We start from the raw sequence: 13,965 nt of genomic DNA, 5'->3' as shown, positions 1-13,965 counted from the left end.
TATGTTAAATTCTTCCCAATTTTGTGCAGATTTAATGAATTTAACTAGATCCATCTTTATTTCTCCAACATGCAGTATTCAGTGACTTTCAGAAGTAGCAATCTAGTACAAAAAGATAACTTGTGCTGCAAACTGCCCACAAACTTGATGGTAATACGAATTGGATTTACTGACGTCTTCAAACTTTGATTATGACAGTGAAGGTGCAGTGCCTTTAATCACACAACATCACTTGGTGCATGAAAACTAATATACAACCAGGTTAATGACGAATCTCTTTATCTTCTTTCAAGTAGTACCATTAAATGCAGAATAGTAGCTACTGCTGGTAAAATTTAGTGGATGTTATGCATCTCATACCAAAATGACTCATGCATCTGACATCTATTACTTCCGCATTATAAATTGAACTAGATGTTCAGATATCTTGCAAACACAGTGTTCACACACAATAGTTTGAAACACCAACTACAACAAGAAAGACAAGAATTAAGTTACATGCAACCAAGTTCCTACATATTGTTGAGTTAAACAATAAACGGAAGACAGAAGAAGCCTAGGTTACAGTTAAGACAAAAACTGGCATTTAAGGCATTTAGGCTTTGTATAGAAATTGTCTGATTAAACTGAGTATAACCTATGTGCTGATCAGGTAGCAGCTTGAATAAACATACTCATGTTCATGCACTATTATCATTTAGTATTCTCTACAGGATACTTCTCTCTTAAGGACCTGATACAAAGGAAGACAAACATCATGCTTTCTATGCTAATAAAGACAGTAAACGCAAGTCAGTGACATTTTTAAATATATTTTTGTCATCAAGGGAAGAGCATCATGCTTCCTGACAGTTTACAGATAGTTTCATGCAGGTATAACAAACTCGCTGGGAAGCATTTTGACTCAAAGGCTCAAATTCACAAAGGTACCAGTTAGTTTACATGTACTGTAAATGTGGAAATTTTCACGCATTTCGCTCCACCAGAAACTAGCACAAAAAATAAAAGCATGCAAATATTTTTGCTTGCCATGTGTTCCAGTAGCTGATGCCTTAATTCCGCGGAATTAAAAACACACAAAACTCTTCTCACCCAGCTGAGCGCAAAAATTAGTTGTGTGAAAATATCTGTTTTTACAGTATGTCAAATCCATGTTTTCAATTTAGTCCATGGATTAAAACATATGAACTGCATTCAAAATTGGATGCCATTTGGCCCAAACAATGTGTCATACGCATTTGTGCAATCAAAATTAGCATAATCAACGGAGTAAATCTAACCACCTTTGTGAACTTTAGCCAAAGCGTGCAGAGGCAAGATGAACATTAACACAACATTATGGCACAGCAAACAGGCAAAACACATGCAACAGTCCCACATGCTTGCATCCATGCATGCAAACATGCACGTGGGACAAAGGATAATGAGTTATGATACATACGGGAGATCAAGCTTTCTAAATCGTTGCTAGACAGCGATTCAACATCATCGTTATCTGCAGGAGCTGCAATATGTGTATTACCGCGTAGAGACAGAAGCAAAGCAAGGAGAAAAGAATGAATACATTGCTGAAGCACCAGGCATATTGGTTTATTTCACAAGTTAGAGTCAATATTTTGCAGCATGAAAACCATGATATTATTGATGCAAAGATATTTTGCCATATACAGATTAAATTGCACACATACACAAGGCTTGCACGCTTGTAGATAATATAGCAGCCCAGATAATATAGCAGCATATATACATATGACATACAATCATATATTGGGGAAAGTACAATGTACATTAAAAGCACAGCATCAGAACATGCAGGTGAGCAGGTATTTTCCTATGCATACAAAAGTGTACAATGAAATTCAACAGAGACAATTGAACACTTCCAATTTCTGTTTTATCTAACTTGAGTGGATTGCATGAAAACCAGCAATGTAAGGAACATTTGAAATATGGCAACAGTAGCAACATTAGTGCAAGCTTCTGTAAATGCATATTAGACTGCCTTTGCTCCGAGCTTCATTTATACATACTAGAATAGCACATGAGAATATATTGATCAGAAAAGCAAGATATGCGCATCAAAAAAAGAAAAAGAAAGGAAGATAGAGTGAAACCTTTAATGAATTTGGCAATTTGATTATGGTCTAGAAGCAACACACATGTACAAGATGTCAAATACACCCAAAGACCCTGCTGTAAACACAGATGTCATGCATTTTGAAATGTGAAACAAACATCAATGTTTTTAATAAAAGGAACCTGTCTGTGATGAACAGGAAGACAATGCAGATGTGTAGCTCTTGCAAAAATAAGAGGTCACATACGCATACGAGTCGAAACAAATTATAAGAAAAGAGAGTCATGCCAAGCATATATTGTTTGCACAGATGGGTTATTGGGAGTGATGCAATATCATGAAGAACACAGTGACATCATTAATATCTTGCAGTCGCCATTGGAACACAACTTCACAGTACATCCATTGTGGTCAGATTTATCCCGCCATAACCATGTCATCATCAATCTTCAGACAATGCAGAGACAAGAATGTACATTATGGTAGCTCTGAGGGAAAAATAGATGAAAAGCCTGTTGTCCATGGCAGTCTCCATACGTCACATCAAAAAAACTCTGACAGCCCTTTCAGCATGAAAGAATGTGTGCTGGAATAAAAGTATTCAACGAAGTAGATAAAGAAAGGATCGAGTAAAAATGGAATGGATTATCCAGTATGCACAAAGTTTGTATAGGCTTCCTTGAGATCGTAGTTGCCTGTGAATGGAAATGCAAAACATTTCAAAATCAGTAAGTTCTAAAAAAAAACTAGAAATATCACTGAAGGTGATTAATACCCCCGCCCCGTGACGACAGTCTTACCCAAGGAATGATCTTTCCTTGATCTTCTGCCATTTAAATGCCGTTACCATGGCAACGCAGCTTCTGACACGTCCGAAAAATATGTCTTGCACATCTTCCCACCAAGACTATTGTGTGTGCCACATTTCATAAGCTTTTGTCAAAAACTGAGTAAGTAGTTCAATCCACAAGATCTTTCCTTGATCTTCCGCCATTAATATGCCGTTACCATGGCAACGCAGCTTCCGACACGTCCAAAAAATATGTCTTGCACATCTTCCCACCAAGACCAATGTGTGTGCCACATTTCATGAGCTTCAGTCGAATACAGAGGAAGTAGTTCAATCCGCAAGATCTTTCCTTGATCTTCTGCCATTTATATGCCATTACCATGGCAACGCAGCTTCCGACACGTCCGAAAAACATGTCTTCCACATCTTCCCACCAAGATCAAGGTGTGTGCCACATTTCATAAGCTTTGGTCAAAAAACTGAGGAAGTAGTTAAATCCCCAAGATCTTTCCTTGATCTTCTGCCATTAATATGCCATTACCATGGCAACGTACTTTCGGGTACTGTCAAAAAATGCGTCTTGCACATCTACAACCCAAGGCACACATCGCCTATATACCCCCTTCAAACTTCGTTTGGCGGGGGTATAAAAAAAAAATCATCATCAGAGTCAATCCAGCACCTATTGGTGAATGAGACACAAGGGATAAAGAGGACAGTAACACACAACGAAAGAAAGAAACTGCAAAATGCTTTTTGATGTTGCACAAAAGTAATATCAAGACCCAATGCATTCTGAGTTGACAAAATGTTCAATTCACATGACCCAATTACAGCCAGACTCTGTTTTATGGCTCATACGGATCAGTTTTCTACCTCCACAGCATGCTTTCTCTGTAGATGTATAGCATGAATTGCAGAGCTGTTACACCATGAAACCTGCGGATACAGTGACAAAGTTCAGTGGTCAAACCTGTGGATACACAGAGAAAAAGTTCAGCGGTCAAACCTTTGAGTAGATGCCTCAGCAGGGAGATTGCCGCCTCTGCGGAGTGGAGCCGCCGGACCTTCCTGATCCGCTTGCTGGACATCGGGGTAGCTCTCTGACCGGATCTATCTTCCTCTTCGTTGAGCATGGAGGAGGTGACCGACGCCGCATCCAGGGAGTTGCGGCGCCTCCTGTGCGGCGCCGAGCGGACACGATCCGGCTCCTCACGATCATCGGTGAAGAGTTCCCCAAGTTTTTCAGACCAAAGCTCAGCTGCCATCTGAAGATTGGATGAAGACACCATTTAATTTAGTGTTGTGACAGTGATGTAAAGAACACTAAAACATCAAATACACTTTGTTTTTAATATTTTCTGTGCTCAAATACTTTGATTATAAGAATGCATTCATATGCCTGACCAATCTTTCTATGCAAAATGTTTGATTTCAACATACATTGTTTGACCATAAACAAAACAGATACACATCTTTTAGCATAAATTTGTGATGCATTTCTTTTGATGAGAACTTGTTGCATAACAAGTAATATTCCTGAAGTTATGATTAGAAATAGCCCATATTCTATTGTTTGCTTTGTTTTTCAGCAGGTTTAATTGCAAATATCTCAAATTGACCAGAATGGAGTTAATTTGTTTTGCGGTCAAACTCTTCATATGAATCTCTTCCATGGTTCCATGACATTTGCTCGTGCGACAATTGCTCCTTGAAATATCTGCATGCTAAGCCAAACATAAATCCTACCCACATACAATACATAACCCTAAACGTAATTCTAATCCTCTCATCAAACTAAGCCTAAACCCCTACCACAACCCTAACCCAACCCTAAATCCCTGGAGAAAAAAATAAGAATGGAGCAATTATCGCAGGTGCAAATGTCATGTCACCCTCTTCCATAGACCAGGGAACAACGACGCAGGGATATGGACTGACCTGGGCATCGGAGGCGAGGTCACGTCCAGACCGAGGTCTCTGCATGATCTGCTCGACGACCACGGATGCAGCCTCCACCAGCTGCTCCAGTTGGGACTCCACCGTCGCCGGGCGGGACCGCATCGACTCGGCGGCAGAGGGCGGTTCCAGGCGGGAGGACAGCTGGCTGGATGCCTTGCCATCTCCTCCTCCTCCTCCAACTCCTGATCCTCCTCCTAGTCCACCCTCCTCCGCTGCCCGGTCTTCGGCTAGCTCCACGTCCACCTCGCTCTCTGAGCCGGCCATCGAGTCTCCTTTGCGGGAGTTGACCTCGGAGCGCTTTTAAAAGGTAAATTTGAGCACACAGAGAGGAAAAACCTTTAATAGCAAGTTAAACACAAAATATTTCAGAACATTGAAATTTTCTTGCATTTCCTGTTGTGTACACATATCATCAATAAAAAAACAACAAGACACAAATCAAGCAACCTCATCTTCACTCTGCAAAAAAAAAGAATGTAATCTCATCTCTTTTTACCATTAATGAAACCATGAAACTATGTAACCATGAAACCATGAAACATACTGTACTTATGTTCAAAAGGCTTCCTCAAACAAACGTAAATTCGTTGCAGAGAAAAGAAAGTGTTCCACTGTTCACCTAGCCGCTGAATGAATGCTTTCTCATATGCATAATTTCTACCTTTCTTTCAAAAACAAGACCTTTACAGGTAAGTGACGGTAATCCCCATCCAGCAAAAACTGCATTAGCAGTCTTTAATCTACTGATGAGCATGCTCTATCGACCACATCACTGGCACGAAGACGGGCGCATAGATGTACACAAACCTTTCACAATTCCATGATTGCATGAGACTATTACAGATACTTATTTTGGTTAATTTCATACGCAATATATCATTCACTTCTGTCTGATCTATATACTGTATACTCTAATCATAACTCATGCACAACAAACAATCATGTACAACCTCACCCCTGTACATGCATGTACAATGAAATATTACACTGCCATTTACAGTCACTCATCCACGTTCACTGCTACAGGGTAGGTTCTAAGCTGTACATGTACAACAATGTTCATGCCTTCTGTTATGTTAATGCTACATATATGTATGTACATGTATACACTTAATCGATCGAGACTTGTGACATAAACCCTGGGTAGAGGATACCAGATATCGTGTACACTTGTGTCATGCTTGTCTTCTACACTGAATGTAGGCACATGCCACTATCATATAAATGCTCTCTTCTGCAAAATGTGACATCACACACAAGAACACAACTGCATCTCATCATCAAGGATATCTCATGTGAGGTGCTAGCAGGTGAGCTGACAAAAGATGAACATGAACATTTTGTACATGAACACTGCCTCACAATTAAAGAAAATTTTCTCTGTTCTGGTTCATCAAAACAGCTCAGCCCCATCTATAAAATCGGTGTATATCCTGATCTATTTGACCCTGGAAAGAAGTGGTATCTTTAATGCAAGCACCAGAGAGTGTGTAAACTCAAAGGAAAGTTAAACTATAAAAAGGATATTGTGATAAGAATATGACAACAGCTTGAATGTCTGTACCATTATACATAAATGTAACAGGTCCTGTAGCCATCTCAACACAGCTGCTTTAAACAAATTAACTATGATAGTTACTGACAAATAGTACGCTGTACCTCATTTGTTTGGTAGCTACTTTAAACTTGACATGATAAAGGATGGAGGATACAATCATTTTTCTCTCTCTCTTTTATTTTGAAGTGGATATTCTGATGACATCCACAACCGCTAAACATCAGAGGTTTCTTTCGTCACAATGCAGTGCCATACTGTTTATTTCCTATGACAGCAGTGATTCAGATGACAAACACTGAAACATTTTCGAATGCAAGAAAGCAGAATGTGCCTCATAACACTTCAAGTGATGGATCATCAACAATGTTGTGCAACTGTAGCTCACTGCTGCTGGCAAAAAGTTGTCTTAAAAGTTGCAAAATAACTTCCCCTCTACTTCAACGTCTTTGCAGAGGTGCAAATCACCTACAGGTTGGACTTTCAAATCTGCAATCACACCAGGAGTGCAGCATTGTGCTAAGGGGAAAAAAAAATGAAATAGTGGTGGATATATGTTCAAGTGCGGTTTGTCAGCTTGACAGCTAAACATGAAATATGAGCAATCTCTTCGATAAGTCAGAAGGAATAATAATGATGAGGCAACAACAACAACAAATGCTGAACAGTAAACACAATCCAGTTCCAGAAGTGCTTTGTTCCACACACAACATTCCAGTCTTTGCTCTTGAGTGACGTGACATTTGTCCACGACACGATTTGCTAGCAATCGTGAAAGACATGCAATGTGGGGTAACGCTTCGTACACTGCAGCTGGGGGAGCTGTAGTCCCATTCATGTTTTTATACGTGTGTGTGTGCCAGATGAAGAGAGTGGATAAAAAGGAAATGCTCGGTGGAGAAATTGTTCACGCTAAGGCTTCACAGCGAGACGGCACGGTGCGGCAATTGTGTCGTGGGGGTGTGCGGTTTACCTTCAGGGCGCGTTGCAACATGAGGGCTCGTAGTTTGTTGTCACGCTCTCTCGCCCGCGAGATGGAGCGCCCCTCTCTCGGGCTCTCTACCATCTCCCTCAGTCTCTCCATGCTCCCAACGCTTCCGCTGGCACTCGCCGGTTGGGAGTCCCTACTTCCTCGTAACGCCAAGGCAATACCATCCTTCACACCTTGTTGTGGCGTTGACCTCCCTCCTTGAGTGGCCTTGAGGAGGGGCTCCGGGCCGGGTTTAACACTATCTGTCTCATTGTAGGCGAGGGATTCCTCGGTTATATGGGGATCCCCTGATCTCTCGCCCTGGGTAACAGCTGACTCAGAAGGCGCCACAATCTTACTCTGGGGAACATCTTGAGGTAAAGCTTGTAGGGATGCTCCCAAGTTTTCATTACCATCCTCAATTTCTGATTCTATCCCAGGCTGAACGCTGCCGCTCCTAACTTTGAGGGTCGCCTCTCTCTCATTGACGGTATCAGAGAAAAGATTGTCGTCAGAATCCAAGGGTGGCTGTTTGGTAGGCTTCGAAGCCCAGACCACTTCAGAGGTGGGCTGGCCAGATTTCTGACTGGGAATTGGGTGGTCTGAATTCATCAGACTTACCTGTGCGTGCTGGTTTGTTTCAAATTTGTGTATTGGAAATCAACAGGGCAAGAAGCGTAACTAAGAAGGTATTCCTTAGTACAAGTGTAGGTTCACACAGGGCTAGTGAGCATACAAGAACCAAACACAATTTAGCTGGCCTAAGATGAAACATTTGTCCCTTTATATGGAATCAGAAACTAAATTTCCTTCATTATAAATATCCTGGGAGAAAAGCTACAGAGAGGCAAAATCACTGCTACATATTTACAGAACAAATGATATAGAATTTCTTCTTGGAGGAGTTTATACCAAGCCCCTTATTGAATATTCTGTTTGAGCATGCTCTTCTTTTGAAGGTGCCTGGTGTTTTGTTGTTTGTTTGTTTGTTTGTTTTTTGTTTTGTTTTGTTTTGTGGTTGTTGTTGTTGTTGTTGTTGTTGTTGTTGTTTGGTTTTTGTTTTTGTTTTGTTTTTGTTTTGTTTTGTTTTGTTTTGTTTTTTTTGGGGGGGGGTCTTTACCAGTCCATATGTTCATGTAGAAGTGCAATGAAGACATTACCTCTTTCTTTAACCCCCCCCCCCCAAAAAAAAAAAAAACCAACAACAAAACAAAACAAAACAAAACAAGAAGCTATGCAAGAGTCATGAATATCAATCTTTCAATATTAAAGGAAAACTAGTTTTTGTGTGCATGACATTTGGAGACGAACATAGTTGTGGAATCAATGCACTTGAACTGCATGTATTTCAAGAAGATTAACACTGGAGTGTTTCAGGAATGCTTGAGGAATTTGGAAACCCTACTTGATAATTAATTGTGGAGAAAAAGTGGAAAAGGGTGGACCTTGTCAACATTGACAATAATTGCAACAAATCTCTGTCTTTTTACCTGTTCCTCCTGTTGACTGGCAACACTTCCCGCTTTCTGGCTGGCAGCCTGTGATTGGTCCATTTGTCCCGGCCACTCCCCCTCCTGCTCTTGGTCGGACAGGAGCTCGTCATCGGAAGCTGAGGGACATCCAAGAGAGCAATATGGGACATTTCAGCTTTAGTTTGCATGAAGAGTGCAGTTCTATGTGTCTGGTCTCTTAGAATATTATGCAAAATCTAATGAATACTTTCCAAGCATACTAAACACATCTTTTGATGTCTCTGGCAATTCCTTTGTCAAAATTTGGTCAAGGGACAAGGATATCAAACATAATTAAGAAGAAAATAGAGAATCTGAGAGCACTATAATTCTACACCATGTAAACTGCATAAGGACAGTAAAAAGATACAAATATACAGAGGGAGAGAGGAATAGATGCTGAAGGGAACAGAAAAAGAGAGAGACAAATGCAGTTTATGAGAGAGAAGCATGAAAGATACATTACAAGATGTCCTCATTTTGTGGGAATTACCAGAATTAAATGAAAATCTAAATTGCTTCCCATGAAATGATGAAAGAATAAAAAGAAGTTCTCTTTGTATGACCATGCACTGTATTTATATCCACTTGTATTTGACCTGAAACTACAGGTGGAGAAATGGACTCCATGAATTTACATGAAATAAAGTTCATTTCCACACAATCTCTCCTTTTCTTCTCTATACACACTATCCAAAATTTTGCATGGATAGTGTAAAAAATCTGACAAGGTCTAATTCTTTTTTACTGTTATCTTACCTAAGATTCATCATAACCATACAATGTATCTCATTTCATCTGTATCTTAATATCCTCAGTTTTCAGAGAGAAATATGGGAAGCATTGAAAGAGTTACATAATACCTATTTATCATATCAAACTAGCACACAAAGGTTTGACAGCAGCTATTCTTATACAAATGTCATTAATATCAAAGATTACACCTTCACATTCTTAAATCTGATGTGTTTGCTAAACTAAAACTAAAGCAATGATACAAACAATCAACACACTCATTTCTTTAGCTCTATGAAATACTACGTGTAGGTTTGTTTGTTTGTTTGTTTTTACCTTGTTATTCAGCAAAGGGATGAAGAGGTGTCATAAGGTGCAATTAATCATTTAAACTACTAATAAAGATGTCTTTTGACTACCGAGATGATTAATGTGTGTCTAGAATATCCACAGAAGCAAAGCTGTCTTGGCTACTTGGCAAAACTGCACATTTTGACACAGCAATATTTCTTGCAAAGCTGAAGTTTTAGGAGTACAGAGAAACCATTTAAAGACATTGACACAAACATGTCTGCAACAATACAACACATGAAAACAAAATCATAGTTTAGGGTTACTTCATCTAGGAAACACAAACAACAAATGATGATAATAACAAAATGTACCACGAAAGTACAAAAGGTCCTTACAGCAATGGGGGGGGGGGTGATCATGGAAATGCTGCTATGCCATTTCATTCACATTGTACAAAGCATTAGGTCAAGGATATATTATGCAAGAAGCAGACAAAGCTTTGTGAAGGGATGAATAGATAGCATATACATATTGACAGAATAAAGCAAGCTGCTAACATCATATTTCTTGAAAGAAAGATATTATTCAGAGGGGTGAAGGTTCAGGTGCGAGTCCCTTCACTTTGTTTCCCTCTACAAATTAAATTTGTAAAGATTGCAACTGCTAATCTGTTAATTTACAGATCAGCAGTTGCAATCTTAACAAATTTACAATGTAATTTGTAGAGGGAGACAAAGTGAAGAAACTCGCACCTGAATCATATTTCTCGGTAGTAATTCAGGGGTGGATCCAGGAATTCTGTAAAAGGGGGGGGGGCGCAACTAATATTTCTGGTGCCACTTCTGGGTTTCATTTAATTTTTTTCTTTTTATTTCTTTTGTTTCTGACGAAAAATAAAGGGGGGTATGCGCCGGTTGCGCCCCCCCCCCCCCCCCCCCCCCCCCCCCCCCCCCCCCCCCCCCCCAACAACAACTGGATCCCCCTGTAATTGCACCAGCTGCATAGGATGGAAATCTTCTGTTGAAGGGGCAACATTCTGCTGCAGGTTTTGCCCATCATACTGCTACCAATACACACATCATACTTCTAATGATGTATTGGCACACAAGATGGGTTCACCTGATCCAAGACTGTGACATCAGGATCAAATAATAATCATAGAGTTTCATCTCCAAAGAAGAAGCTAAGTACTCAAGAACAGTATTAGGATAAACTGTGTGATATCAAATCTTTCATCTCAGATTTGATAGGTAAGTGGACACAACCTGCATTATAAGATGTTCTCCCAGTAAAATGACACATCTTAACTCAGTCAACTCTGTCAGCTTTGTCCAGGTGATTTTCATGTGCATTCGACTGAGGGTATGGTCAATAGGTGAACATACAATCACAGCATAACACCGTTGTTCCAGGGAGGTGGTTGTTCCTTCAAACAATGACCTTTTTTGACCCCTTGATGCCAGGTATACAGTACACAAACACATGTACATTGTACAAACCCAAATTGATGGACAACTTGCACAAGTTTTCCAACATGTTATTTCAAATATCCTGGGACACCCAAGATCACTAGCTTTGGGGTTTAACACAATTAGTTCATCTCCTCCACAGTCCTACAGAAAACAACATGAAAGTAACAACAACAACAACAACAACAAACAAACAACAAACAAACAAATAAAACTCCCAAACAATACCATCAATCAAATTACTGGTACTCACAATGAGAACAATGACAAATGACAACAAATAAATGAACAGAAACAATAACAGCAACATCAAAGCACGATAAGCGTTGCTACAATGAAGCTGTATTCAAAGACAACTCTCATACCCCCACACACCCTCAAAAACATACACGCAGTCACAGAAGTATTATCTCCCAGGATACATACACCAAAGATTTGTGTGCTTGAAGTCATTCCAACCAATAGTGACCCACAAGAAACTTGACCGCCGTGGACCCACAGGCACGACTGATTATTCCCCATAAATCCCATAGAAAGACACTGATGATATTTACCTTTAAACCATCAAGAAAATCTGTTCAACATGTGTGTATGTATCACTCATTTGCACTTCTGTAAATGTGAACATACAGGCAACTGTCACCACAATATCCTCTATACGGATGCTCTTCATACATCTGTAAGAGCTGGCAATGTAGCTTAATTCAGTGGAAGACCCTCCTTTTACAATGCTACTTAGCAATTATCACGAGGTAAGTTACTTGAATGTGTGTCCTTCTGTCTGTTTTTCTATTTCTTTGTTGTTGTGGGCAACATTCATCTTAATACTTTTATAGGAAGCAGATATTTTGCCCAAGGGTATTGATTTGGGATTATCTCGATCTACGTTATCAAAAGATGGATGATCACAAATTAGTCTACTAGCCACTGCAAGTCGTGATGAGTTTGATGCTAAAAATTCAAAGATGAGCTTATTTCTATTATGAGAGATATTGTAATCATGACTCCCAACTCTATTCCCAGAAATAAAATATTTCATTCTCAATAAAAAGGACCTTACATGTGATGAGGATGAAATTGTTGCCAAAAAATGTTACTTTATAACCATTGCTCATGGCTGATTTAGTCCTATACTAGTGTAACCTGCAAATGAATAAAGGGTTAACATACATAAATGGTTATCCTAAGTAAGGTTTAGAACAATTGTATTATCAATTTTTGTTGCTTTAAACTCTCTACCTTTTTGAAAAATAAAAAGTGGCTTCTATTTGACAGCAAACACTAACCACGTTGCATCAGGCTTAAGATAAAAAGCATGATTTGGTGAGGTTTATGAATGATAAAAACTTTTCATTTGGAAAAAATATATATATATTTATATAGCAAGGCAAAGCATTAATGTTAGTTCACATAACAGCTTTCATTTTAACGGTATTAAGGAAACCATTTCTTGGATGAGGTGTGCTACAAACTGCCTTCCTCCTTGTATGAATGAAATCATTTGTTTTTCTTTCTTTTTAACAGTTATTACTTACATTGTTTAACTCAAATTCAAAACTATCACACTGAAAGTGGCATGCATGTATTATTTGTGATTTAACCATCAAATAAACTTTGCTCACTCCTTGCTCTTTGAACTACATGACGATGAGGGAAGAACAAAACAGAGGCAATTACAAGGTATTTCATGTTTCTTTCTGTTAGAAATGCTTCATTATCTTTGTTCGTTGAATTTTTGGCTGAGATACTGAAATCAAAACAACTTTAACATTTCTTTTTCTTTTTTTTTAAAGAATTCTATGATTATTTCTTGCACTCGTACATTATTCCAGAATGCTTAACATGACAGGATCTGCCATGTTAAGACACGGAAGAGTATATAAATACTATGTACTGTAGTGTATTCCATTATAAGAAAATGAAGATCTATAAAAACAAGGAACACTCAGAGAGCAATGGTCATTGAGTGGCACTATCAAACCCTGCATGGCTGCAAAGACTCATTGCCAGTAACCATGATTGGGACATTCACATACGTAGGAAAGCAGTTTGTTGCACCCACAGAGAGCCATGGATACGAAATACATTTTTCTTCCCGACATTTTCCCCAACACTCTGAACGCTCCTCTTTCTACAAAGCAGCGTGACACGTAATATACAAGTGTTAATATTGAATGTTTTTAGAGGTTGGTTACTGCTTCTGGAGCACAAAAGGTTTTCTTGGACTACCTCTGGAGACTTTGCTGGACTGTGGATTCCGATGGGCCCGCTGGTAGCTGAAATTCTGGAAGGACTGCATGATGTCCAAATCCCCTTGATCTTAAAGACGATGTCATTTTTTTTTTAATGGGGGCAGGGAGTGATTGTTGTCAAAACAGGAGACGGGCACAGAAAAAGATATTCTTGTCATTTTTCAAAGGCGTCAATCATTCACAAACCACTCTCTATTGTGCTTTACTAAGCGACAATACATTTCATACACATAGGACTTTTCCCCGAGATATCTCCTTGGCTTTTTACATCATATACATTGTATCAAGGATATTACACACTCACACAAACAATCAAAACAGAAGTCACAGAGACTTCTTTGACCTCAGAC

The 13,965-nt window shown here is 39.3% G+C and overlaps 1 protein-coding gene across 1 annotated transcript in view; it reads right to left on the bottom strand.

The window, feature by feature from the left end:
• LOC139727819 (uncharacterized) overlaps positions 1-13,965 on the bottom strand; it is a 50,334-nt gene that overhangs the window by 20,015 nt on the left and 16,354 nt on the right. Inside the window, exons 14-18 of the mRNA XM_071638791.1 lie at positions 13,593-13,676; positions 8,845-8,963; positions 4,809-5,126; positions 3,877-4,135; positions 1,442-1,504 (exon numbers count right to left, since the gene is read on the bottom strand). Coding sequence (XP_071494892.1) covers positions 1,442-1,504; positions 3,877-4,135; positions 4,809-5,126; positions 8,845-8,963; positions 13,593-13,676 — 843 coding nt within the window. The remainder of the gene's footprint in view (positions 1-1,441; positions 1,505-3,876; positions 4,136-4,808; positions 5,127-8,844; positions 8,964-13,592; positions 13,677-13,965) is intronic.

Source organism: Diadema antillarum, unplaced genomic scaffold (genome assembly GCF_040938485.1).
Source record: "Diadema antillarum isolate AM-2024a unplaced genomic scaffold, OU_Dant_1.0 seq00000155_RagTag, whole genome shotgun sequence".
NCBI classification, from domain to species: domain Eukaryota; kingdom Metazoa; phylum Echinodermata; class Echinoidea; order Diadematoida; family Diadematidae; genus Diadema; species Diadema antillarum.
This window is presented reverse-complemented; position numbering and strand designations above follow the sequence as displayed.